This window comes from Podarcis vaucheri (assembly GCF_965113315.1).
Source record: "Podarcis vaucheri genome assembly, chromosome: 14".
NCBI classification, from domain to species: Eukaryota; Metazoa; Chordata; class Lepidosauria; order Squamata; family Lacertidae; genus Podarcis; species Podarcis vaucheri.
Window position 1 is genome coordinate 1,123,216 of NC_138752.1, and position 27,262 is coordinate 1,150,477.

Below are 27,262 nucleotides of genomic sequence, written 5' to 3' on the forward strand. Positions count from 1 at the left end.
GGCCCTGCAGAAAGAAATCAGATCCTGCAGGGCCCTGGTCTCATGAGGCAGAGCGTTCCACCAGGCCGGAGCCAGTGTTGAAAAGGCCCTGGCTCTGGTTGAAGCCAATCTAACTTCCTTAGGGCCCGGGACCACTAGGGTGTTGCTATTTATCGACCTTGAAGCTTTCCATGGGGCATACTGGGAGAGGCGGTCCTGTAGGTATGAGGGTCCTAGGCCGTGAAGGGCTTTAAAGGTCAAAAGCAGCACCTTAAATCTGACTCTGTACTCCACTGGGAGCCAGTGCAGCTGGAAAAACAGTGGGTGAATATGCTCCCATGGCAGGAACCCTGTGAGGAGCCTGATCAGGGAGTGTGCCTCATATGTGCTACTGTACTTTGCCAGACTATGGTGTCCTCTTAAAACTGTCCTTTTCTCATTTCCATTTCTTACATATCTTTCTTTCTGAGTAGTGGTTTGAAATCAGTGGATAAAGTTCATTCTTTCTAGTGAGTGCAAATCATATGCAATGGGGAATGGAAAAAATCTGCTTTTGGCTGATGAAAAAGGTTTGATTTGTGTAATGATGACATTTGAATTTAAGCTAATTTCACCTGCTAATTGCTGATGCTACAATTCTTTTCCATGCTAAGGTTGGGGTGAGTTGTATTGCAAATGATGCTGGATATACTATGTTGTTCTATAACTGTGTGCCTTATCTCTATCTCTACATTTTAAGTATTAGAGGTTGATATTTTTAAAATTATGGTACTTAATCTTCTGGGTGAAATTTTACTCTTTGTTGTCTTAACTAGAAATTTGTGTTGTTCCTTTGAAAAACACAGTTGGTGGTTTGCTTGCTTGCTTTTTTTCATTTTCAAGCAATTCCCAAATCCCTGTTACAAGTTTGGGATCTACTTCTGAATGGTGACTGTTACAGCAGCTTTCTGACCTTGCCTAACCTCTGGGCAAATCAACAGCATGTGTTCTAATGGATGCAGAAGGAGAGAGAGAGTGTGTGTGTCTTGGGGAACAATACATAGGAGCATCACTTCCTATTGTTAAGCGACCTAAATCTAATTAGCACTATCAACTGACATGTATGTATCTTCAGAGTTAATGGAAGGTTATGTATGTCAATAGTTTCCTTTAGCCTCCTGAGGCTTAGACCATGCAGATTAGGACAAAATTGTTTCAGTTGCTTGAAGGGATCTGGAATGAGAAACAGGAATATTTAGTTACAGATAGGTAGCCGTGTTGGTCTGCCATAGTCAAAATAAAAAATTCCTTCCAGTAGCACCTTAAAGACCAACTAAGTTAGTTCTTGGTATGAATAAACAAATTCAGATTTGTGAATAAACGGGCATAAATCTGACATCAAGAATCACAAAACAGAGAAACCAGTAGGAGAACACTTCAATCTCCCAGGACATTCTATACAAGATCTCAAAGTAGCTGTTTTACTACAAAGGAATTTCAGAAATAGACTGGAAAGAGAAGCTGCTGAATTGCAACTCATTACCAAACTTAAAACCATGGAGAGACCTGGTCTGAACAAAGACATTGGATTCCTATCTCATTATACATGACTAAGCCATTTCTCACCTTCTCACCCCTTGCCTTTTCCTGTAAGACCTATTACAGTCGTTAATAGTCGTCAACAGGCTCATCTCAGCTATCTGCCTATCTCCCATTCCCACCACCCTTCTGAGTAATACCCCTCCCCACCTTCTCACTATATAGAAGGGTCTGGCAACTTCTGTTTCAGTGTATCTGAAGAAGTGTGCATGCACACGAAAGCTCATACCAAGAACTAACTTAGTTGGTCTTTAAGGTGCTACTGGAAGGAATTTTTTATTAGGAATATTTAGCATATGCGAAGCTTAGCATTCTTAGTGTTGAGCTTGTAGGTTCTGATTATGGTGCCACTGGTGGACGAATCCTGTGAGTTCTGCTTTTGGGACAGCAGCATTTTTCTATCCCTTCCTCGGCAGCCCCTTTGCCTCTTGAAAAATTGCTCCAGAGCTGCATGAGGGGTAATTGGTGAACAATGCAGAATGCACTGCTACTGAATCCCAGTTCTATTGGTGAACAAAAGGCAGCCTTTAGTTCATGGAATGGTAGTTCAACTCTCAGCCACACACTGGGCTACTTTGATGTTATTGTCCTACTAAAAAGCTTGTTTTAATTTTAAACCCCCCTATTACATTGGCTCAAATTCTCATTGGCACTTTGGTTGAAAAAGGAAAATAAAGAGGATATGCCCTTTTATTTTAAAATGTAAAGCATATCACTTTCCAGAGATAAGCCACTTTGCATTGTTGAAACGTTCAAGCGGATTATATGTAAACAAGATAAATTGGCTAAAGTGAAGACGTTTGCAGAGACCAGTACAGCACAACCAGATCATCTGGAGGAAGGCGATTATGTTTTTGTCAGCATTTGATATTTGCTCTCTCTGAACCTCCCTATGTAGGGCTCAGATAGTGGCATTCTTTTTCTCCTTAACAATTATGATCTGCACAGGAAGTAATAATAATGTGTAAAGAATTCTTGACAAGACCAGTATATGTTTGAGTAGGAAGCTGCATAATAGTAAATTTTTATTTATACCCCGCCCTCGCCGGCCAGAGCCAGGCTCAGGGCCGCTAACACCAGTAAAATTACAATAAGGGGGGTGGGGGACGCAACAATTTAAAATACAAGTTAAAAATACAATTTAAAATGCAGCTTCATTTTAATAATAGCCCATAGATCAAAACCATAAGGGGAGGGAAAGATAAGGGTCAGACTGAGTCCAAACCAAAGGCCAGGCGGAACAGCTCTGTCTTGCTGGCCCTGCGGAAAGATGTCAAGTCCAGCAGGGCCCTAGCCTCTTGTGACAGAGTGTTCCACCGAGTTGGGGCCAGTACTGAAAAGGTCCTGGCCCTAGTTGAGCCCAATCTAACCACCTTGTGACTTAGGACCTCCAAAATGTCATTTGTGGACCTTAAGGTCCTCTGCGGGGCATAGCAGAAGAGGCGGTCCTGTAAGTCAAAACCAGCACCTTGTGCATCACCGGGAGCCAGTGCAGTTGGTAAAGCACTGGATGAATGTGATGCCATGGAAAGGACTCCGTAAGGAGCCTCGCCACAGCATTCTGCACCCGCTGGAGTTTCTGGGTCAGCTTCAAGGGCAGCCCCACGTAGAGTGAGTTACAATAATCAAGCCTGGAGGTGACCGTCGCATGGATCACTGTGGCCATATCAGGGCGAGAAAGGTAAGGGACCAATGCTTAATACGGTGGAGATGGGAAAATGCCACCTTTGCTGTGGCCGCAACCTGCGCCGCCATGGAAAGGGAGGCATCGAAGGTTACACCCAATCTCTTGACAGAAGGCACTGGTACTAATTGAGCCCCCGCAAGAGATGGGAGTTGGCCCCCCAACCCCATGTCGTCCCGACCCAGCCAGAGGACTTCCAGCTTTGAAGGATTTAACTTCAACCGGCTCCCACGCAGCTTATCCAGCCACAGCTTCCAAGCATCAGGTCAGTGTGTCCGGGGCCGAGTCAGGGTGGCTGTCCATCAACAGATAAAGCTGGGTGTTATCAGCATATTGATGACAACCCAGCCCAAAGCTCCGGACAATCTAGGCAAGGGGCACATAAAATGTTGAAAAGCACCCACTTCCGTCATTGGCCATAGGCAATAAAACCACCACCTTGCGAGACTTCTTTATCTTGCAAGGGGTTGACGTGGCGTGCGTGACGGAGACCTGGGTGTGCGAAGGTGAAGTAGTCACCTTGCATGAGATGACACCACCAGGTTTCTCCGTCCTCCACCAATCGCGGACTGTGGGTCGGGGGGGAGGGGTAGCGTTGTTAATCCGGGAGGATTGCTCTTTCAGGGCTGTACCATCACCTCCAATCTCCAGCATTGAATGTGTTGGCCTAGTGTGGGGCACCAAGGAGAGCTTGGCTGTCTGGCTGGTGTACCGACCACCTAGCACACCAGCAGTCACCCTGTGAGGCCCTGTTGGATGTGGCGGCAGGCTGGGCCTTGAAGTTCCTTAACCTACTGGTTTTGGGTGACTTCAACGTCCATACTGATGCCACTCCCTCCTCACGGGCTCTGGACCTGGTGTCTTCCATGGCGACACTAGGGCTTTCCCAGTTTGTTTTGGGTGCCACACCAACAGGCCACACGCTGGATTTGATTTTTGGTGCGGGTATAGATGTGATCATGTCCTCACTTGTGGAAGTGCCATGGTCTGATCACTATGCTCTGAAAGCCAGGATTTACTTCCCGCCCCCACCCCGCTTGAGTGGTGAGCCTATTTGGGCTCAGCCGCGAAAACTGATGGATCCTGATGGATTTCGTCAGGCCTTGCGGGACCCTGCTCCCCCAGCGGCTCACTAGATGAGCTTGTCAAGAGGTAGAATAACTGTCTCTTGGTGGCCATCAATGAGATCACAACTAAGCGCCCTCTGTGACCCCGCCGAAACCCCCTGGTTTACCGAGAAGCTCCGGGAAATGAAGCGGGACCTCAGACGGCTAGAGCGAGTATGGCAGCATGCTTGCGACGAAGCCTCAAGAACATCTTATAGGACGCTCATGAAAGCTTATGAGATGGCAGTGAAAGCTGCAAAGACGTTTTACTTCTCAGCTTCCATTGCATCCACTAGCTCTCGCCAGGCGCAACTTTTTAGAATAATTAGGTCTTTAACAACCCTAGAGGAACAGCCAAATATAAATACGAATTTGACCCATAGCTGTGAGGCACTTGCGAGCTTTTTTGCGGAGAAAGTCTTGCTGCTCCGCCGTGACCTCCCTGACAATTTGGATACAGTAACAGAACTGGAGGCCCCTCGACTGTCCCCAGGTCCAGTATTGGACCACTTTGATCGGATACTCCCTGCCGATGTAGACAGATTCCTTCGAGCTGGAAGGCCCACCACTTGCCCTGTGCCCATCCTGGCTGATTAGAGCGTGTCCAGACGAGGTGCGGGCCCACCTGGGTGAGATCATCAATCAGTCCCAATCAGGGGACTTTCCCAGGGGAGTTGAAGGAAGCAGCGTTGCATCCGCTCTTAAAGAAAACATCTCTAGATCCTTTAGATCTATCCAATTACCGCCTGGTTTTGAATCTTCCGTACCTGGGTAAGGTAATTGAGAGAGTGGTTGCCGAACAGTTTGGTAGGTTTCTGGATGAAACATCGGCTCTGGACCCATTTCAGTCCAGCTTTTGCCCTGGTTACGGGACCGAGACGGCTTTGGTTGCCCTAACAGATGATCTCAGTAAATAGCTGGATTGAGGTGGGTCAGGACGGCTGATTCTCTTAAGACCTGTCAGCAGCCTTCGACGTGGTCAATCACAAACTTTTGGATCACCGCCTTGCCAACATGGAGATTCAGAGCACAGTCCGACAATGGCTGTGCTCCTTTATCTCAGGTCAGGGACAGAGGGTGGCGCTAGGAAGGGAGTTGTTACCGCGGCACTCCTTGGTGTGTGGAGTTGGTCCTCTGTGCCTTTCAGAGCCAGAATGGCTAGCTGGGCATCATGTGGATAGCAGACTACAATGGTTCTGTGGACTAGTTGCTTTGTGAACATATTTTCCTTTTCCCAGGCAACCAGTGTTCGAAATTAACCAGTTGCCAGTCGCTTTCTTTTTTTTTTTTAATGATATTTATTGGGGAAAAAAATTTAAAGTTACAAAAGAAAAACAAAGTAGAAAAAGAGAAAAACAAGCCACTTCCAACCATACATATACAAATTCAAAATAAGAGGGGGGGGAGACAAAAATACACCACAAACATTTAAAAACATTTAAAAACAAATCCATTATTCTCAACTCCTCAACTATCATTACCCTCTTTCCTTGACCTCCTCCTCCTCCCCTTCCTTGTATCCTGGTTGTTAATTGTCACAGCAAATCCTTTCCATATTTCATAATATTCTGTCATTACATTACCTTAAACTATTTTAATCTTATCTGACTATGAAAAACCTTGAAACTTAAAACTTAAATCTTATTTTTACCAACTTCTCATAACCATAATATTCTTGCATAATTCTTTAAACATTTTTACTAAAGCCAAGTAATTTCATTCCAACATTTTTCTAACATTCATCAATTTTGTAAAACAGTCCTAGTAGTGAAAAAAGGAAATAAAAACAAATCCAATCTTCATCCAGCGTCTCTTCCTCCTGGTCCCAGGTTTTGTCAGTCCTCATTATCCCATCAATTTGGCGCATTAACCTGGTATCCTAATATCCGAGGCCCTTAAGTCTCTTCCATGTCCCTTCCGCAGCTCTTCTTCATATTTGTAACTGTATTTTCCCTTGTCTCCTGCTTGTTTCACTCGTGGGAACTCCACCTTAGCAATATTTTTGACCCTTCTCGACAGATCAGCCCCTTTTCCATAATCGACACTAAATTCCATGTGGTATTTAAATACATGTTTCAAAATCCCTCCAAAACTGAGTGCCCCCACAATCCCAAACATCTCACGGCCCATTGCCAGACTTGAAAAGTCCAAACATCCCTGCATAGGAGGGTCTATCCAACCCCCCATTTCCAGACCAAACCAAACTTTTTCTTTCCAAATCTGGCTTTTTCCAAGTTCATTTGTCAAATCCAAAAGTTCATATTCCTGTTGGGCCTGTTCTGTCAGGGCACACTCCTGATTTAATTCCTGGGTGGGCTCCACATATTTTCCCACTGCCTGTTCAAAATTTCTAATCGAATCAGCCATCAAATTCGTCTTCTCATGTAGCTGTTCCAGTAGGGCATTTGTTTTATAGAAAGCACACAACAGAGCTTCTGAATACATTGTCCTGAAGGTCAGATGTCTATTCCCACGATTGTAATCTGTAACAGCTGCCAGCTCCCAGGAGTTGGTTACAGTTTCACAGTCTCCCTCTAGGGGGAAAATTTCTATTTAATCTTTCTTTTAAAGACAAGTCTAACAACAGAGTTTCATTTTTTCAGATATTTTGTCAATATTTGTTCCTTTAAGGTGTGAAAGGAAACAATGGAATCACTATGTTTCTCTTCTTTTAGCTATCTGTCAAAAGCGTTTGTCTCTGGTCAATGGGCTTCAAACGTCAGTCCTGACACCCCGCTCCAGGATCAGGATGATGGAAAGTTACTTTACTTTAAACTCGCTTCTGCATGTTTAAACAGTCCAGAAAAGATCCCCCTTCTTCTCCTGCTGCCGAAGGGGGGTTCAACAATTTTAAATGATGAAAGCCAATCCTTTAGAAGCGATTTTCTGAGCTCTAGTTTACGTTGTCTTTGCTTTATTCTGTCTACAAAGAAACGGAAGGCTGACTTCCTGTTTAGACCTTCCCGTTTCAGTACCAAATTGAAGTAAATTTTTTAAGTCCAATTCCTTTCTGCTCGCAAGTCCTTATTTAAAGTCCAATTGTTCAAAGTTTAAGTACAGTTGCCAGTCGCTTTCTGCAACTCAGGAGTGCTCCCTTGTGGCCAAGTTGAGATTTGCAGTCACATGGTTTGCACATGGTGCAGAGAACTCTTCTGGCTGGGCAGGAGATGCCTTCCAGGACGCTTGTTGATGTCTTTTCCATTGTTGTACAATTTGCATAAGAAGCTCTTTCACACAGTTAAATAGATTGCTTCTCTTGGGGGGGGGGCAGAAAGGGAGATCTGGCCGATTTTCACCCCACCCCTTCAGCCTTTCTGTGAGACTGCAAGTTATGGATAGTTAAATGGGTTTTACTCTGGGCCTTAGAAAAAAGGTGCCATGAAGCTGTTAAAGCAAGTGCCACGCTTTTAACCAGTGCCTTTTTTCTAGGGGGAAAAAGGTGCTTGTACTGCATACGCTTGACAGAAAAAGGACTGGTTTTTATTGTGGGGCTTCTGCTGCTGATTCCTGAGCTGGCTGATTATTTAAGGAGTTTCTAATGGTGATCTTGCTTCTCAGAAGTGAAATGACTCTAGTAGTTAAGCAGTGCCTCTTTTATTGCTTTGCCTTTCATTTTCCCCATAATAATATTTTTGCTGGCTTGCTTGGAAGGTTTGCCCCCTTTATTTGGATTCTGCTGCATCATTTTCTTTTCTAGGAATGCATATTGAGCATGGGGGTGGGGAGAGCAGAGCTGGCCTAAGGAAGGTGGGCCCCCTCTACACAGCCAGGTTGTGTTGGGGAAGGGGGATAAGGGGGTGGAGGGGGAAGCTTCACCTGACACAGGGAGAATAGGAGTAGGCGGCAACTGGAGCACTCCTGGAGCTGCCTTGTGGGGCGAGAGGGTCACAGGGTTCTTTGGAGCTGCGGTAGCACTGACACCAATGTTTGGAAGCTGCAGGAGCTGCTTAAGAAGTTGGAGCAGCAAAACGAGCAGCTAGGTCTGCATTTGCAGCGCTGGTGGGGCGCCAGGCAACAGCCCCCAAAGGCTCCTCGGCAGCATCCCCAGCAGTGCAATCTTGGGTGTCTGCACCCTCTTGCTGCAACCGTCCGCATCCCGCTGTTGCCCGTCACCACAAGGAGAAGCCCTCTACTTCCAGGGCTCAAAAGTCACTGCCTTGGCCCCAACAAAACTGGACCCAGGTGGCCTCTGCGGAGCTGCTAAAGCGCAGTGAGCTGGACTGGCTGGCTGGCTGTGGGGAATCACTTGGCTTGTGCAGCACTTCTGGTGCCATGTTACCCTGCGGACCAGGTGATTCGCAGAGCAGTGCAGCAGCAAAAGAGGCGTATGTTTTGGCGCTTCTCCCCGCAGACCAACTGACTGACGTGGCATTGCAGCTACACCAGTCAGGTGGAGATGTTAGGCACCAAACAATGGCGCCTGGACATCTCCACTGACTCGTTAAAGGCCGGTTGTCAGTCGCAAAATGTAACCAGCACCTGGCTAATTTTGAATGCTGAGTCCAAGTAGAATAAATATTCTTATATCTTGAAATAGATATGAGAACCATTTTTGTCTTGTTCTTGGTTCTGGTCCTGTGACAGTGAGTGAGATTTACCTGCTTTTTGAACTCAACTCTGCAGCATGAGGCAGAACACCTTTCTATTCCTTCCTGGAGATGAGTTAGCAAAGTTTGCTGATGACACCAAGTTGTTCAGGGTAGTTTTGAACAAAAATAGGCTGTAAATCGCTCCAAAGGGATCTCTCAAAACTGGGTGAATGTGTATTAAAATGATAAATCTGATGCAGTGTTAATAAGCTGTTCAACAGTGGAATTTGCTGCCAAGGAGTGTGGTGGCGTCTCCTTCTTTGGAGGTCTTTAAGCAGAGGCTTGACAACCATATGTCAGGAGTGCTCTGATGGTGTTTCCTGCTTGGCAGGGGGTTGGACTCGATGGCTCTTGTGGTCTCTTCCAACTCTATGATTCTAAGTGTAAGGGGATGCACGCAAGGGGCAACATATCCTAACATTACATATATGCTATTGAGGGCTGAGCTGGTGGTGTCCTACCATTACAGGGTCATAGGGCCCAATGAAGATGTTGACCCAGGTTGTGGCAGCGGTAAAAATGGGGAATTATATTTTTGGGATCATCAGGGAAAGGATTGGAAACAGAACTGGAAATATCACAATGGCCTTATACAAGCCTATGGTGCAGCTGCACTTGAAATACTGTGCACAATCCTGGTTACCACAACTCTTAAAGGATATTATGATGCTGGAATTCAAATCCTCACTCAGCCATGAAATTCACTAGTTGTTATTGTCCCACACGTGCCTAAATTTCAGTCCCACTGTGCTCTCTGTATGATCTGTTTTGCTATGGCTCCTAGCTTTTATATCTCACTTTCTAACACTGCAGGCAACCCTTGTGAAGTAGATTAATATTTGCAAACAAAAACACTTAAGGAAGCTTTTAAAAAGCAGGATAACCTGAGAAGTAGGTTAGGCTAAATAGTGGTCTGCCAAAGGCCATTCAGAAGAACTTTGCTAACTGAGCTTGGATTGAAATTGGTCTTTCTTCCGGTGGGGTAGGGTGGGGGTGGATTAGGATCTGCACAAGCAGATATGGTAGCATTTATCTTGTATATGGTGCTTTAGTTCTATAATTTGGCATAACTGCACTCATGAAGCCATCCAGTTTCTGTCAAGTTTATCATGATACATTTAAGGTGAAACTAAAATGTAATATGTTTGTCCACCTATAAATCTTCAGTCTAGTCACATTATACCCTCTAAACTCGTGTTTCCCAAACTTTGGTCTCCAGCTGTGTTGGGACTACAGTTCCCAGCAACCCTGGCCCCACTGGTTCTGCTCGTGAGGGATGATGAGAGTTGTAGTCTAAAAACAGCTGAGACCCAAGTTTGGGAAACACTGCTCTAAATTCCTACAAAGAGCAGCCTTTGTTTAAATGCATAACTAGAATCTTTGTTGTTTTGTCTCCTTGATTTTGAAATACAATTTTTACTGTTAAGGTTGACAATTCGTTGCTTCTATTTGTCCATTCCTCTTTCTAACAGGTTTTATAGTGCTTTCCTGAGCATGAATTCAGAATGAAGCGGCGATTGGATGAACAGGAGTCACCTGTGTACGCGTCACAGCAGAGACGTATCGCCAGCAACACAGAACCATTCCAACACCAGCACCGTGTTCTTGCTCCAGCACCTCCTGTATATGAATCTGTTTCGGAGACCATGCAATCTGCCACTGGGATACAGTACTCTGTAACACCCAGTTACCAGGTAGAAGCTTATGTCCTCTCAGGAAGTTCATCAATCTTCATTGCTCTGTGGGCAAACAATAACATAACAATAAAGAGCATGTTTTCTCTCTCCTCCACCTCCCAGTGTGTGAGACTCGAGCCTCCTTGCCCTTGGAAGTAGATACAGTCTTGAGGCCCATCATTTAACAGTGCAATCCTCAGCATGTTCGTTTGGAAGTAAATCTCATGGTCAAGCTAATGGGGATGGGTGTATCAGTTTAAATAGGTGACAGGGTTCTAGCCATGCTCCTCCTGTGCCCAACTGTGGGGACTCTGCACAGGGATGCATCATTGCTGTTCAGACATGTCACTCCAGGCCAGGCTTTCTCAAAGGAGCACTTGAAAGCAAAGCTCTAGGCTGGACAACCAAAGATGCTTCAGCAATATGAGTTCCTTTTTTGCCACAGATGTTGCTTTGATGGAAGTTATTTGGAGTCATCATTCCCAGGTGACCTCCAGAGCAATTGTTTGGAGACTTATGCCACCCATGCTGGCATAAGGCTTAACCCTAGTGGCTTGTCTTTATTCTCTCCTTCCCAGGTGTCCACTGTGCCACAGAGCTCCAGCAGTCATGGGCCCACTCTCGCAACTGCCCATAGTGGGCATCACCATCCCAACCCACCCCAGCCTCATGGCAGCCAAGTGGTGCAGAGTCATGCTCACCCAACTCCCCCTGCAGCACCAGTGCAGGGGCAGCAACAGTTCCAGAGGCTGAAGGTAAGGTCTGAGGTAGATTAACTTGGTTTCATTTAACCTTTCTTCAGAGAAGCACAGACTGCTTGGGGAAATGAGAAAGTTACGCTGTTAGCTCAAGTGGATATCCACTTACTTGGTTGCAAGTTGCTTTGGGTTGCGGTTGGCAACATAAAGCAATTAACATATTGTATAAATATATAAAATAAAGTGTTGTATGGCTGCGGGCTTTTAGAACTTTTAGGTCAGGGGTCAGCAAACTTTTTCAGCAGGGGGCCGGTCCACTGTCCCTTAGACCTTGTGGGGGGCCGGACTGTATTTTGAGGGGGGAAATGAACGAATTCCTATGCCCCACAAATAACCCAGAGATGCATTTTAAATAAAAGCACACATTCTACTCATGTAAAAACACGCTGATTCCTGGACCGTCCGTGGGCCAGATTTAGAAGGCGATTGGGCCGGATTTGGACCCCTGGCCTTAGTTTGTCTACCCATGAAGTAGGAGAATCCTGGTTTTATCTAGGGGATGGTATGCAGTTTTTGTATGAGTCTTTGCTAGCAGCTTTTGGAATAACTAGTCAAGGTTTGTTTTTGTGCCTTGCTGCAAACCTGACCAGATAAGCTATAGTGGTGTACATTGAGGAATAGCAGAGATAAGATACATACCCTGTTTTATCAATAGTTTAGTAACACTGAAGAACTTCAACTGTACTGTTATGGTTTTCTCTCTTCTTCTTACATTGCTGTTAATCTAACTGCATGGATCTCATATTTTGGCTGTTAAAAGGTTTCTTTCCCACTGCCACCCCTACATAAAGGTCAGCAACAGAGGGGGAGGCAGAAGTCAAACAGCATTTAAGTCAGTGATAAAGGGCCTGTGACACCCCCTCCCCCAAGTTCTTGTTGGACTCCGGTTCACATCAGCCTTAGTCAACACACTAGTGGTCAGGCATAATGGGAGTTGTATGTCAGAAACAATTGGATGGCCACAGGTTCCCAATCTTTTTGTTAAGGCCACTTGCTGTCCCACTAAAATTTTGTGCAGGCCTAGGACGTTTTGATTTATTGCGTGTTCACCTGGACAAATTATTGTATTTATATACCACATTTTTCTTTCAACAAGCTCCAGGTGGTGTACATGGTTTTCTGCCTCCCTATTTCACCCTCACAACAACCCTGTGAGCTGGGTTAGGTTAGGAGATGGTGTTGGGCCCAAGGTCTCCCAGGGGGCTTTATGGTTGTCCTTGGCCAAGGAGGGCATGTCCCTGACAAGGGGATGTGTGAACTCTGATAGCCTCTGATCATCTCTTCTGTAGGTTGTTTTGTTATGCTGTATTCAATACTAGTCCTACTCAAAGTAAACCCTCTGAAATTAATGACAGTCCTTTTCATTAACTTTTATTCTGAGTAAGGCTGACTTTACATACATCCCATTTCTTATATGTATGTAAATATCTACTTTTGGGGGGTGTTTCTTTGTCCTGTACTTGTTTTCTGCTGCAGCATGTGCTGTTGCCACTGTCAGGCGCAGTGAGTATTACTTCGTGAAAGTATCTCTGGTATAGCTCTTGGCTGCGGCCAGGAAATGGCCTGCGGGGGGCAGGGAGAGAAGCCCTCTGAGGCGTGGCAAATTCCTTTTTTAAAAATGGAGAAAATTTGCCAACCAGCAATTGTGCCTTGGTTGTCGAACAAAAAAGTGAACAAAAGTTTCTATCATTGAACTCAGGAAAACTGTTACGCAAGTCCGAGGAAAGAGCACATGCATAGCCCAGCTGTTGCAGAAAAAAAAACTTTTTAAAAAACAGGTTTTAACTCAGGCTGAAATATTGCTTAAATAATCAGCCTGAAGAGTGGCTGTGGTACAGTATATTGTTTTTCTGCACAGCACCCTGCTTATGAAGGGTTTGCAATTTCAGGCTTGTCCATTAGACATTTGTTTTAAAAGCCTGCTTGGAAGCCCTGGGTCCATCACTGTTCTGGGCGCTCTTATCCAACCCTTTGTAATTTGTAAATTTCCCCAGAAAGCAGCAGCAAAATGCACATCACAAAACGGCCACACCGATCACAACGTAAAACAAGAAAGTAGTGTCAGGTCCCTTACTGTGCCCCTCCTTGGAACTTTGTCTTGGACTGCAGTAGCACTATTCACTTCTTGAGAGGACTGTTGTGTTGCATGACAAGAGATGTGAAGCTCCAGAAAGGCCCCCCCCCCCAAAAAAATATGGTAGAATTGCGGGACAGACTATTCTCCTCTCTCTTCCCAGTTCTCTGTTTTCCCCCAGGCCTTTATATCTCTTATGTACGGCTGGGCTTCACAGAAGAGAGAGCTATACACAGTGCAGAATTGCTTTCTGGTGGAAGAATAAGTTTTGCTTAACTGCTTTTTTGTATCTCAGGGGTTGCATTCCCTGTGCATGTGCAAGAATGGAGATAAAATGGTGACAGAAAGACATGTTCCTAAGTTGCTTTTGTTGGTCCTAGGTGGAAGATGCCCTCTCCTACCTTGACCAAGTGAAGCTGCAATTTGGCAGCCAGCCTCAAGTCTACAACGACTTCTTGGACATCATGAAGGAGTTTAAATCTCAAAGGTGCGAACCTGCTGTGTGCTTTATTTTAACAGATGCTTCTTTGGGCCATGTAGTATTTCACTAGTAAGGTCAAAATCAAATACCTGACAATATCACACATTTGAATCTTTCCCTTTGTCTGCCCTAAATTCACCACAGTCCTATCTTGCCTGCTGTTTTTTTCTTGTGCTTGTTTTCATAATTCTACTCGCAGCCAAACTTCCTTTTTTAGCCCCTGATCTGGTTAAAACTCCTCATGCCTAACACCCCCACCTATAGTGGGCCCCAAAAAAGCAAAGTTTGCTCTTAAGTATGCCTTATCCAAGGTCCAAATCATAGTCTGGATGGGCTTGATATAGCAAAGTTGCTGAAACTGGAAGGGCCTGAGCATGCTTAGTGTCTTGATAGGAGGCTGTCTGAATACATAGGAAGAGAATCAATAGCAGCCATAGGAAAACACAAGTAAAATGTGAAAAAGTGGCTGCATCACTAGATGTGGTTCTCAATGTATTTTGAGAAAACTCCTCTTTCAGGGAGAGGCTTTTATGCTTCATGTTCACTTCTGCAGCTGCCTTTTTTGCGTTTGAAGACTCACTTGGAACCTGTCTCATCGACTTCCACTGTGGAAGAAATGCACGTAACACAATTAAGAAGTCCATGATTTACTTTCTGATGTTGCACTTTAAAAAGAAAAAGAAAAAGAATTTTTATTAGATTTTTTAATATACCCAAAGTATCAAAATAAAAAGGAAATGATAAATACTACCAACAGCCACTTAACTTGTCATTGCAGATTTGATACTTGTATAAAGATTGTTTCTTGGGGGAAGGGGAAAGAAGTAGATGCTTTTGGGGGGCAGAAAAAGAAAACACAATCCCTGAGAACTCTTCTTTCTCACCCCCTCCCCCATGAGATTTAGAATCTTGAGTTTTAGCAATAGATTATCAGACAAACTTGTCCTGTTCACCTTTTTGCTTATTGTGAAATGCCCATGCCTATATATTTTCTTTATTTATATTAAATATTATCTGCCTTTCATTAAAAAAATTCCAAAGTGTTAATAAAATCAATTCATAAAACAAATAAATTCAATTTGTAACCAGCAAATAAGCATTAAAAATAAATTCTTAAAAAGCTAAAAACAGAACAAACAATTCCAAAACCCACCTACAGTCTAAATGCCTGGACAAACAGGACGGTCTTCATCAGGCTCTGACAGCTTGTGATGTCATGCCAGGTGGGCCTCCTCCTGAGGGGCATTCCACAGTTGAGGTGACACCATAGGTAAGGTGCTCTTCTTTATAGAAGCATGACATATTTCTGCTAAAGAGGGTAGTTGAAGCAGAACCATTCCAGAAGTTCTTCAGGCGTGGGCAGGCTGGAAAGGAAAGAGGTGCTTGTTCAAGAATTTGGTTACTTTTATTTCCCCAAGCAGCATGTTTTGTTGGCAGCTTGCCTGCCTTATTTTCTGCTAGTAGCTATAATGGGGGATGTGTGTTAACAACATTCTCTAAATGTAGTGCTATGCATGTCTGAAATGTGTCAAATCCACAGAGGAGACCTGATCTCTCTCTTCCTCCTTGTCTTTTGATTTCACAGCATTGATACTCCAGGAGTGATTAGCCGGGTGTCTCAGCTGTTCAAAGGCCATCCTGATTTGATTATGGGTTTCAACACTTTCTTGCCTCCTGGCTACAAAATTGAAGTGCAGACTAATGACATGGTGAATGTAACGACACCAGGGCAGGTTCATCAGATCCCGACCCACGGCCTCCAGCCCCAGCCTCAGCCCCAGCCCCAGCCCCAGCATCAGCATCAGTCTCAGCCATCAGCACAGTCTGCCCCAGCCCCAGCACAGCCAGCACCACAGCCGACACCTGCCAAGATCAGCAAGGTAACCTCAAATGAAACAGGTAGTCTCTAGTTTAGAAGTAGGGACACCTGTGGTTTCCGGACAGAGAAGGCCCTCTCAAGGGACAAAGTGAGGTTGATTTGGGGTTTTGTCAAGGAGGCATGTTCCCAAAGTGGAGAGTCAGAGACAGATAGCTGACCTTTGGGGCACAATCCACCAACACATTCTGTGCAAGAATCACTGCACAAGCACAATATCTGTTTGGAATTTCCCTCTTCAGGCACAAAAATTTCTGGGCTAACCAAGCTTCTGCAGCTCTGTTTTGTTAGCATACCATAGTTGGTGTTGTGTACATGATCTAGCTAGGTGGATTCACAAGGGAATAGCACTGCCTTTGGGAAAGGAGCTGAAGTAGATGAGCGTCTCGTTCCTTTCATCTCTGTATTGCTGCATGGGTGTTCTGGGCAAGCTCTGTATCATCCTGAGGTAATAATAAGTTTTGCTGTTTCTTTTGCTTTTGAGCATAGTCAAGCAGCACTCTGGAGGGCTCACTAAGGGCTCACTCAATACGTGGCTGTTCAGGAACCAGTGTAACCCAGTGTCTGCTTTTCATTCCCAGCCATCCCAGCTACAGACACATACACCAACCAGCCAGCAGACTCCCCCAATCCCCTATGCATCCCCTCGCTCTCCACCAGTCCAGCCCCATGCACCTGTGACGATCTCTCTTGGATCCACACCATCCCTCCAGAATAACCAGCCGGTTGAGTTTAATCATGCAATCAACTACGTCAATAAGATCAAGAATCGTTTCCAGGGACAGCCAGACATTTACAAGGCTTTCTTGGAGATCCTCCATACCTATCAGGTGAGTGGGCAACTGCACAAGTCTTAATGCCACCTTTTTCCTGTTCAGTGTTCACTTTTATATAGAAGAAAAGAGTGGCTTGTCAAGCAAAGCAGGAAAAGATGATTACTGGGTGCAGTGCTATTTTTCTAGAAAAAGAGGTACCGGAACTCACCCCGAACACCTCCCTTGTTCTCTTATAGTGGCAATGGCGCCCACCTGAGAGGTGCCAGAACTCAGTTCCGGCAAGTTCTGCCTAAAAAAAGCCCTGGCTGGGTGAAGCATAACAAGTAGTAAATCCCCAGCCAGTTGACACTAGCTCAGTTTTGCTTCAAACCTACCTGCTTCAAACCTTCAAAGTTCCTACCTGCAGAGCAGGAAATTTTCTCCATAGATGCTGTTTAAAAGCCATCATTAATGGAGATGAGTCATACAAAAGGGTGCAACACTTGTAGAACAGCCAGATGTGCCTCTCAAGTGTCTGGCCCTCCATGGAATCCTTCCAGGGGCAGGAAGGAAACTTCTTCAGTGTCCTTTTTATCTTGTCATCTGATGCTTTTCTCTTGAGCTCTCATGCTAGGTGTTGTGGATTTTCTTTAAAGAACCAGGAGAATGAAACTGGTTAGAACAGCTGCTCTGAGCTCTTCCTTTCTCTTCCATCTCATGACAGAAAGAGCAGCGGAATGCCAAGGAAGCAGGAGGCAACTACACACCGGCACTGACTGAGCAGGAGGTCTATGCCCAGGTGGCCCGTCTTTTCAAGAACCAGGAAGATCTGCTCTCGGAGTTTGGGCAGTTCCTGCCAGATGCAAACAGCTCTGTGGTGAGTTTGCTACTAATGTTGTTACTTACAGGGCACCTTGAAGGAGAGCATTGCTTATCCTGTTCTGCTTACTCCTTATGGCATAGTGTAACTTTTGGAGTACTGGGATATGGATTAATTAATGAGGTGGGGATATTTAATTATAATAATTAAATAAACAAAATAGATTGGACTTCAGAGCAAGAGTTCCTAATTTGGGTTTCTGTTGAAGACAGGAGTGCCTAGTGTGCTCTGGTCCATGGGGTCACGAAGAGTCGGACACGACTAAACAACAAATTGTCTTATGATTCCCTTGTAGAGGATCACAGGCAAAGAGCCAATTTTCTTAGTTTCCTTACTGGAAAGGATATACTTTGCGTGATGTGAGCTGAGTCCTGTTCTCTATGCCTGCCCCCCCTGCCCTCCCAGTTAACAAGGCCATTTTAATATCAAGTTCCTTGAGCTCTAGAGCTTTGCCTGGGTGATTACAATTAAATACATTTGCCTGTATGGGATACTGGGATCAATATATGTGTTTGTACATTGTTGTTTAAACAAGCTATTAAGCAAGACAACTGCAGAGAAAGTGGAATCTGTGAGAAATGACCATGGGGGCACAGTCAAGAAGCCCCAACTTAACAGCAAGCAGCAAAGACCTAATCAGAATGGCTGTCAGATCCGGCGGCATGCCGCAACTGGGACAACTCCTCCAGTGAAGGTAAGCATTGATCATCATCTTCATTAAAAAGGCTGATACCAGATACTTCAATGGTCTGTTTTGCAATGAAAGCAACAGAGTCCCTTGTGACCCTTAAATGTTGTATTGTGGCCTAAGCTTCTGTGGACTAGAGGCCACTGGATCAGATGCATGAAGGTGTTTCATTAGTTGGTAGATTTACATATTTATGTTTGAAAACAGTAGGATTGGGCTGGAGGAGGAGACCATGAAGAAGGTCACAGAAGGTCTGCTGCATTTCTGCATAAAGCCCAAAGCAAGAACAGAGTGAGCTGTTAGTGGGACAGCGGTCCCTGATTGACTGTATGCTTAGTTGTAAGTTACAAATGGGCTCATTTTAGCTGGAAAATCATTTGTTCATCAGAGCTTATCAGAGCTTTTGAATCATTGTCTTCCTAATATTTATTTATTACAATAACATTTCAGGATGCAAATTCTTCTGAAGGGAATGGAGGGGCTGTGCTGCTCTAGGAGAAAAAACTCTTAAGCAGGGAGTTAACCTTGGTGAGAGTGAGGGAACAGCCAGTAAAGGTGTCCCATGGCATCTGGGAGCCCTTGTGTGAGGTCTGCAAGAAAAGGTTGAGGTCCTGGGTGAGGAGGAGGCAGTCATATAATCTTTTCTGAGACCTGGGTGGGATGCCAGCAAATAAGGAAGGTTATTGAACTCTTGTTGATCAATTAACTTGTTGCTAATGAAACAGTGTTTGTAATTCACCATTCTTATTTTAATGCTTTGCCTTTCCAAGCTGATAATGAAAACCCAGGGAAGAGTTAGTAGTATGTATCTACTGACTGGTTTTCTTACATGCCTACTTCATATGCCTTCAGTAACCATTGTTTAACCCTGCCAAAACAACAGTAATGTATACCATTCTCCACTTCTCTGGCTTCTCTGCAGCAGCTTAGCAAAACTAAAATATTTTGCAATAGGCATCAGCCCAAGTATTATCTTTCGACTCTGGTTTTTGAAACTCTTTTGTGGCTCATTCTCTCTTTCTGCAGAAGAAACCAAAGCTGCTCAGTTTAAAGGACCCTTCAGTGGTAGAAGCTGGAAAACATGGGACAGAGTCTCTGTTCTTTGACAAGGTGAGGCTTTGGATGACATCTGCTGAAGCAGCCATTGGTTTTCAAACAGCCCTAGCGCTTTCTTTTATTTGAGTCCTACTCCCAGATCAGTATGCATTAGGAAAGCAGCCTTAAGCCTCCCAGATGTTACCTGTCTGTCAGTCTCAGCATCTAACATGGGGGGGGGGGCTTTTGACCTTCTCACACAACTTCTGCATCACTGCCCCTTTTCACACCTCAGCCGGCTGTATATTTCTCCTGACTAGGTGAGATCTCTGATTTCTAGATACCTTTTGAAGCCACTGTTTCAGAGACTAAATGACATTTTGAAAATTTGCAAAACCCCAGCAAATTTTGAAAAAAGTACCCTTCTGTACAAAAGTAGCAGTGGACTAGGCGGCTTTGCATTATAATTTTCAGCAATGAAAACAATTGCAACTATTGACTTCCGGGTTGGCGCCTCTGGCAATGGCGGATTTCCTCCGATCGGGAGGAATCCGCTCTGAACAGGGTCTGAACTGCCACGGCGAGGCGGAGACCCATCAAAAACCACAGGCGGAAGAAGCCTGTGGACGTGGGATTCGGCTGGCACCTTTGCGCCCCCCTACTCGCGGGGAAACCCTGTTTTGGGGATCCGGAGCGACGTGGGGGTGAGTGGCATGGTGCTTTGAATCGACTGCTTCTTTCACGGAGTGAAGCTGCATTGCTGTTGCCGGAGAGCGCTGACTTTTTCCTGTGGACAATTGGATTTTAAACAACTGCCCGTGAGTAGAACGGAAAATTGGACTATGAAATTTCTTAATTAGGCACCGAAAGCGGGAAGGTCTAAACAGGAAGTCTGCCTTCCGCTTTTGTAGATAGATTGAAGCAAAGACACGGCAAGCTAGAGTTTAGAAAGTCGTGTGTAAAGGATTAAATTTTCATCATTTAAAATTACTGAACTCCCCTTGGAAGCAGGAGAAGAGGGGGGAACCTTTTTTAGACTGTTTAAACCTGCAGAAGAGAGAGTAAAGAAAGGCAATTTTCCACCGTCTTGAACCTGGGAGCGGGGTGTCAGGACAGGCGTTTTGGGGAAGTTCATTGACTGTGGACAAACGTTTTTGACAGATAGTTAAAAGAAGAGAAACATATTGACTCCATTGTTCCCTTTCACATTTAAAAGGAACAAAATATCGACAAAATATCCGAAAAAGGAAAACTTTGTTGCTAGATGTGCTTTTAATTTTTTTTAAAAAAAAGATGGATACAAATAGAAATTGTTTCCCCTAGGGGGAGCTTGTGAAACTGTTATTAAAGTCGACCTGGGGAGCTTTGCAGCTGTTAAGATTAAAGATTGTGGGACCAGACTTCGACCTTGAACAAGAATGTGCTCAGAGGCTCTGGTGCTTGCCTTTTGCAAGACAAGTGCTTTATTGGAACAGTTACATGAGAAGATGGACTTGATGACTGTTGCGATTGGAAATTTTGGACAGGCAATGGGTACTTATATAGAACCCACTCAGGAATTAATCCAGGAATGTGCTTTGACAGATCAGATGAGGGAGGAGGTTGTTGCTGGACCTCAGGTGGCAGAGATGGAGGGAGCTGTGGCCCAGCAGGAACATGAGTTGGTGGATTTGACGAATGAACCTGGAAAAAGTCAGATTTGGAGAGATGGAGTTCTGTTTGGCTTGGAGATGGGGGGCTGGATGGACAACCCCCCCCCCCATGCTGGGATGTTTTGACCTTTCAAGTCTGGCTTTGGGCCGGGGGGAGTTCGGAGTTGTGGGGGCCCTTAACTTTGGAGGGACCTTGAAACATGCCTTTGAATACCACATGGATTTCAGTGTTGACCATGGAAAAGGGGCTGACTTGTCGAGAAGGGACAAAAATATTGTCAAGCTGGAGTCTCCCCGAGTGAAAGGAGCAGAAGACAAAGTAAAGTACGGGTATAAACATGAAGAAGACCTGCGGAAGGGACATGGAAAAGACTTAAGAGCCTCGGATATAAGGTCACCAGGTTGATGGACTAGATGGATGGGATAGAAAGGACTGACAAAACCCGAGACCAGGAAGAAGAGACGATGGATGAAGATTGGAAGAAAGTTTTAAAAATTTATTTAGAAAAGTATTGTAAAATTAATGAGTATTAGAAAAATGTTGGAATGAAATTATTTGGCTTTAGCAGAAATGTTAAAAAGAATTATGTAAGAATATGTTATGGTTAAAAGAATTTGGTATAAATAAGATTTAAGTTTTAGGGTGTTTTATGGTAAGATAAGGTTAAAATAGATTAAGGTAATTTAATGACAGAATATTGTGAAAGATGCAAAGGATTTGCTGAGATAATTAATAACTAGAATACAAAAAAGGGAGGTGTGAGGAGGTCGATGAAATAAGTTAATGAAAGTTAAGGATTTGGGAATATTGGATTTGTTTTTAAATTTTTTGTTTATTTTTGGCTTTTTGAATTTGATGCATTGTGCATTTTGTTTTTTCTTTTTGACTTTGGTTTTTACTGATTTGTAATTGTTACTTTTATCTACTTTTTTCTTTCTTTTTCTCTTTCTCTTGTTTTTTCCTTCTTTTTTCTTTGTAACTTTAAAATTCTCAATAAATATCATTTTTAAAAAAAGAAAACAATTGCAACTATTAAAAAGAGTTTCATGTTTAAAAACAATTTCAGATGCAACTGAACAACATTTTCATTTGTCAGATACTAAGATTAACCAGCTTTAAAACAGCATAATAATAATCTACCAAAGTGGATTCAAGGCTTGTTTTAAATTGGAGCATTAGCTCTTAAATCAGTAAAATTTTATATAGGTGTTTATTCCATTTATGAATTGTTTCCCATGTTGCATCCCAAAGAGATGGTGTTAAGTACAGTGTATTGACGGTGTTGTCATTCATTTTTCTCAACAATTTGCTAACCATATTTTCCCTTCTCCCACAAGGTTCGGAAAGCTCTGCGAAGCACAGAAGCATATGAGAATTTCCTCCGTTGCCTGGTCATTTTTAATCAGGAGGTGATATCCCGAGCTGAGCTTGTGCAGTTAGTTTCTCCATTTTTGGGGTAAGTGAAATAAATGATACTTGGCTGCATGATTCATTGCCAGCTGTTTGTACATTGGGGTGCTTGACAAAGGAGATGAATTTACTGGCTGCATTGAGTCAACTTGATTTGGAAAGTTGGGAATTAGCAGCAGTGAACATTGGGCTCACTTGCTCCCTCCCTTGCTTTCCTTCTTCCTCCAATTGCAAGACGAAGAGATTAGATGCTTCTGCTTCTAGTTGGTTGCAAACCATAGTTGTGGTGCTGAATCCACACAGCAAAATGTGGCATGCTTAAACCACAATTCCAAACAAGAATAAGTTATGGCAATGCAGTTTGTCCTTTTTTGTGTCCTAAATGTGTAAATCATTTAGACAAAAGACTTAGATAATCTTCCTGCAACCATTGAGTTCTATAATCTTTTCTCTCTCCTCTCCCATTTCCCTCCCTCTTTTTAGGAAATTCCCAGAGCTGTTCACTTGGTTTAAAAACTTTCTGGGCTACAAAGAGTCTGCACACATGGAGACTTTCCCTAAGGAACGGGCTACAGAAGGGATAGCAATGGAAATAGACTACGCTTCTTGTAAGAGACTTGGCTCTAGCTACAGAGCCTTGCCGAAGAGCTACCAGCAGCCCAAGTGCACTGGTCGGACTCCGTTGTGTAAGGAGGTAAGGCAGCATTCTTCATATTGAAGTAAATGATGCTAGTGGAAAATAGGAAGGTGCTGTGCATCAGCTTGGACAGTTGCCTAGCCCAGGAGAGTCTGCTCTGTCTGGCAGTGGCTATTTTAGGGAAAGATCTTTCCCATCATTTGCTGCAGCATAATAAATTGGAGGTGCCTGGGACATTCCTTTAAGCCATGTGTGCTACCACTGGGCTGTTGTTCTTTCCTTGAATGAGGTTCAGAGGAAGAGCCCTTGGAATGACAATACCCTGAGACTTAAGTAGGCAGGAAGAAAATGGCGCAACTTTAGCCAAAGTGACTGAAGTCGTAAGCTTTCTTTCTTTTTGCAAAAATAACAGGAAAAGAAGAAACAGCAGCTAGCACCAACAATTAAAGTATTCTGTCAATTCTGACTTAAATGTATAAATTAATGTAGGCAGTCCATATGTCCGAATAAATATCCAGATTATTATAAAATGCACATAATTTCTTTTCCTATTTCATTTTAATTTTCACAATTTTAACAAATTAACATCAAATTTTACACCAAATTTCTACACATTTTAAAAGTTGACTCCTCACCCTTCTTCCGTGGTGTTTGTATTCCCACCCATTCCTGCAGCAATTATACCTTTATCTATTCCACATTCCCTTCATTACAAATTTATCATTCATCTTCTGCTGCTCATATTTTAATCCTGCCTGCAATTCCACTTAACTATGATATTTCCCAAATTGTCCAAATAAGGATCTCATTCTTCCACAAAAGATTTCTCATTGGATCTCTTCTTTTGTTGTCACCTCCCACATGGACAAGAGTGCCTTCTACTTTAAGCCAAATTAATCAAATTTATAAGGAAGCCAGCTGCTTACATGTTCGCTTCTGAGGCTTTTCGGCAGTGGAGTCAGCAGAGATGTCCATCCACCCCTTGCCTCTCCTGCCTGTATCAGAGTCCTTTGACTCTTGCAGGGAGAGGGAGCAAACAGTGCTTGTCCCTGATCTTTGAGATAAGCTCTCATGGTCACTACTCAACTTGGGAGTCAGCTGCACATTATTTCAAGCACCCAGGATGTGAGCAGGCTCAAATGGGGAATATATTGTATACGGTCCCTGATGCCAGGAGCCGTGAACCGGTGGCCCTCTAGGATTTGGATTGCAACTCCCATCATGCTCTGAACTAGTGTCCTGCACACTAAGCAGACATCATGCTAGCTCCCAAAAGTCTGAGACAATGGGAGTTGTTATCCCACAAATAGCAGCCCTCCCTGCCTTAAATACAGTGGTACCTCAGGTTAAGAACTTAGTTCGTTCCAGAGGTCCGTTCTTAACCTGAGGTACCACTGTATTTAAAGTTTTTAAAACTTTGCAAGCAATTTTACTCCCCCTCCTCGAGGGTAGAGGGGGTATTTGTGTTTAAGACTTTAACCTAGGAAGATTGTGAATTTGATTGAGACTTCCCCATTCTGCAGCAGACCACCCAGGAGGGAAGACTAGTCTCCATTGTGATCTCACAATGGAAGAGGAAGCATTCAATCTCCGTTTCCACTGACTTTGTTACAAACTTTCCGGAGCTGCCTGGCTATACTTTAAATTGATAAAAAGTGTCTTCTTCCCTCAGAACAAAGGGGAGCTCCAGAGATTTTTCTTTCTGCCACCCTGGCTTTTGGTTTCCAGCCTGTTTGAAAGAACAGGGACACAGCCTCTGGGCTGGCTTCAGTGGGACTGGTGGAGGGAAATTGTTATTTTCCACCACTGCGCCAGACTGTGGGACTGACCTTGACATTCCTAAGTTATTATGCGCCCAGAAAAAACAAGACGTGGCTCTAAAGCCCAGCAATTTGAGGAGTCGGTGATTGCAATCTTGAGTGGCATCAGAGAAGGTTTAAATCATAATACAGCAAGTATTGATAAATTGGATAAAAGAATTGAGCTTTTAAGCACTGACTTAAAGGAAGTAAAAGATGAGATAACCACGCATGACACAAGGATGGCACAGCTGGAGACAGAGTGCCAGATTTGGAACAGATTCGATATGAAAATGCCAATGCAATTGCCTTTCTGCAGTTGAAGGGAAAAGAATCACATTTGAGATTGGGGGGGGGGTCCCTTTTTTGGAAGAGGAAAAACTCAAGGAGTCTCTGATAGGATTTTTTGTGGAATGCTGGGACCTCAAAAAAAGAGGAAGTGGAAGCTTGGATAGAGAAAGCTTATAGATTCGGACCCAAAAAGGATACTAAAATAGCTTATGATTGTATAGTGGTCTTTAAGACCAACGAGCAAAGGGATATCATTCTGGGACACCACTACAGAAAAGGCCTAAAAATCCAGGATAAATCTGTGGTGCTCTTTAAAGAGATCCCACACCAATTTTTGAACCTGAGATCCCAATATACGGATTTGACAAACATCTTGAGGAAGAACATCTTTTTAGGTGGGAATTTCCAGAGGGCCTTTCCTTCAAATTTGAAGGAAGAAAGCAAAAGATAAAGACTGTTGGAGAAAAGGACAGATTCTTGCAAAAGCACTCGGTGGAACTTGGATTACAGAGCCCACTGCTGTTGGGTGAGGAGGCTACACCCTCTTAATTTGACATCATGGCGCTGAGAATTTATTCATGGAACGTAAATGGTTTGAACTCTCCTCAGAAAAGGAGACAAATTTATCATGTTTTGGAAAAACAGAATTTGGATATAATTTGTTTACAGGAAACCCACATCACAAGACTACATAGAAAAATGTTAATAAACAAAAGATTGGGACAATAATTTATTTCTTCTGACAAAGTTAAAAAAAGAGAAGTGGTTTTCTATATTAAGGAAAAATGGAATCCAAAATTGGCATTTAAAGATGAGGAAGGAAGACACATAGCAGTTGAAATTACAGTACAAGGCGAGAAATATTTGTTACTAGCAATCTACGCACCTAATGATGGCAAAGCAGACTTTTTCATGAATTTGGAAACAAGTCTTTTGGAATATATGGATTACAAATTAATATTGATTGGGGACTTGAATGGAGTTGCGTCTACTTTGATGGATAGGACTCAGAGATCAAAGGTATAAAAATCTGGCAGATTACCCAAGACTTTTTTTGACTTAACTGATAAATTTGATTTGTCAGATATATGGAGAATCAGAAATCCAATGGAAAAAGACTTCCCCTTTTTTCAGATGCAAATCAAGTATTTTCGAGAATAGACTACTTATGGATATCCAGAGACTTGGTTCCTAAAGTAACAAAACGGAAATTTGCCTTAAAACTTGCTCTGATCACAATGCAGTTTTTATGGACCTGAAAATGTTTGTACAGGGTTCCTTCAGATGGAGAATGAATGATGATTTGTTGAGAAGTACATCAATTGTTAATAAGGCCAAAAAACCCTAAAGGATTATTTTGAGCTTAATATGAACCAGGGAACGGAAACAAGGGTTATTTGGGATGCTAGCAAGGCAGTAATGAGAGGGTTTCTGATACAACAAAATTCAGTTAGGAGAAAGTTGCAGAATGAGAGAAAAGATATAATTATGGACCAATTAAAAGATAAAGAGAAGAAGCTGAGAGGAAATCCAAAGAATCTGCAGATTCAAAAAGGAACTAAGGCCTTACAGGTTCGATATTCACAGTTAGTAAATAGAAATAGAATAGACGTTGAGAAGGATGAGACAAAGAAATTTTGAATCCACAAATAAATGTGGGAAACTATTGGCCTGGCAATTAAAGAAGAGACAAAAGCAAAGTACTATCACAAATATTCTAACAGACGGAAAATCTGTAGAGAACCCTGCAGACATAAGAAATGTTTTTATAAATACTATAAACAACTGTATAAAAAGGATAAAGCGGACTTGGTAAAAATTGAGCAATTTATTAAGATTAATGGTTTGCAGAAGATTCCAGAAGATAAAAAGATCCTACTAAAGGGTCTAATCACAAGACAGGAAGTGGAACAGGCAATAAACTCAGTGCAACTTGGCAAGACACCGGGACCAGATGGTCTATCAGCGAAATACTATAAGGTATTGAAAGACTGGCTTATCCAACCTCTGGTAGAATTATGTAATCTGATTCTACGAGGGGGCAAAGCACCTGAAACCTGGAAGGAAGCATATGTTACTCTGATTCCCAAGCAGGGTCAAGATAGATCCAATGTCAAGAACTACAGACCAATTTCCCTACTTAATGTGGATTACAAAATTTTTGCAAATATATTGGCCAACAGGCTAAAGAAAGTTTTATCTAAGTATATCCACAAGGACCAGGCAGGATTTCTGCCTGGAAGGCATATGAAAGATAACATTAGAAATGTTGTGGATATTTTGGAAAAATTGGAAGCAAGAAAGAGCTGTAAA

The 27,262-nt window shown here is 43.3% G+C and overlaps 1 protein-coding gene across 4 annotated transcripts in view; it reads left to right on the forward strand.

The window, feature by feature from the left end:
- The window catches only part of SIN3A (SIN3 transcription regulator family member A), a 62,034-nt gene that overhangs the window by 14,293 nt on the left and 20,479 nt on the right, over positions 1 to 27,262 (forward strand). For all 4 annotated transcript variants that reach the window (XM_082198015.1, XM_082198014.1, XM_082198016.1 and 1 more), the window contains exons 2-11: positions 10,409 to 10,630; positions 11,191 to 11,367; positions 13,825 to 13,931; positions 15,511 to 15,805; positions 16,383 to 16,631; positions 17,281 to 17,433; positions 17,972 to 18,130; positions 19,151 to 19,234; positions 22,150 to 22,268; positions 22,706 to 22,916. In XM_082198015.1, the coding sequence (XP_082054141.1) occupies positions 10,442 to 10,630; positions 11,191 to 11,367; positions 13,825 to 13,931; positions 15,511 to 15,805; positions 16,383 to 16,631; positions 17,281 to 17,433; positions 17,972 to 18,130; positions 19,151 to 19,234; positions 22,150 to 22,268; positions 22,706 to 22,916 (1,743 nt within the window). In that variant the 5' untranslated portion in view covers positions 10,409 to 10,441. The remainder of the gene's footprint in view (positions 1 to 10,408; positions 10,631 to 11,190; positions 11,368 to 13,824; positions 13,932 to 15,510; positions 15,806 to 16,382; positions 16,632 to 17,280; positions 17,434 to 17,971; positions 18,131 to 19,150; positions 19,235 to 22,149; positions 22,269 to 22,705; positions 22,917 to 27,262) is intronic.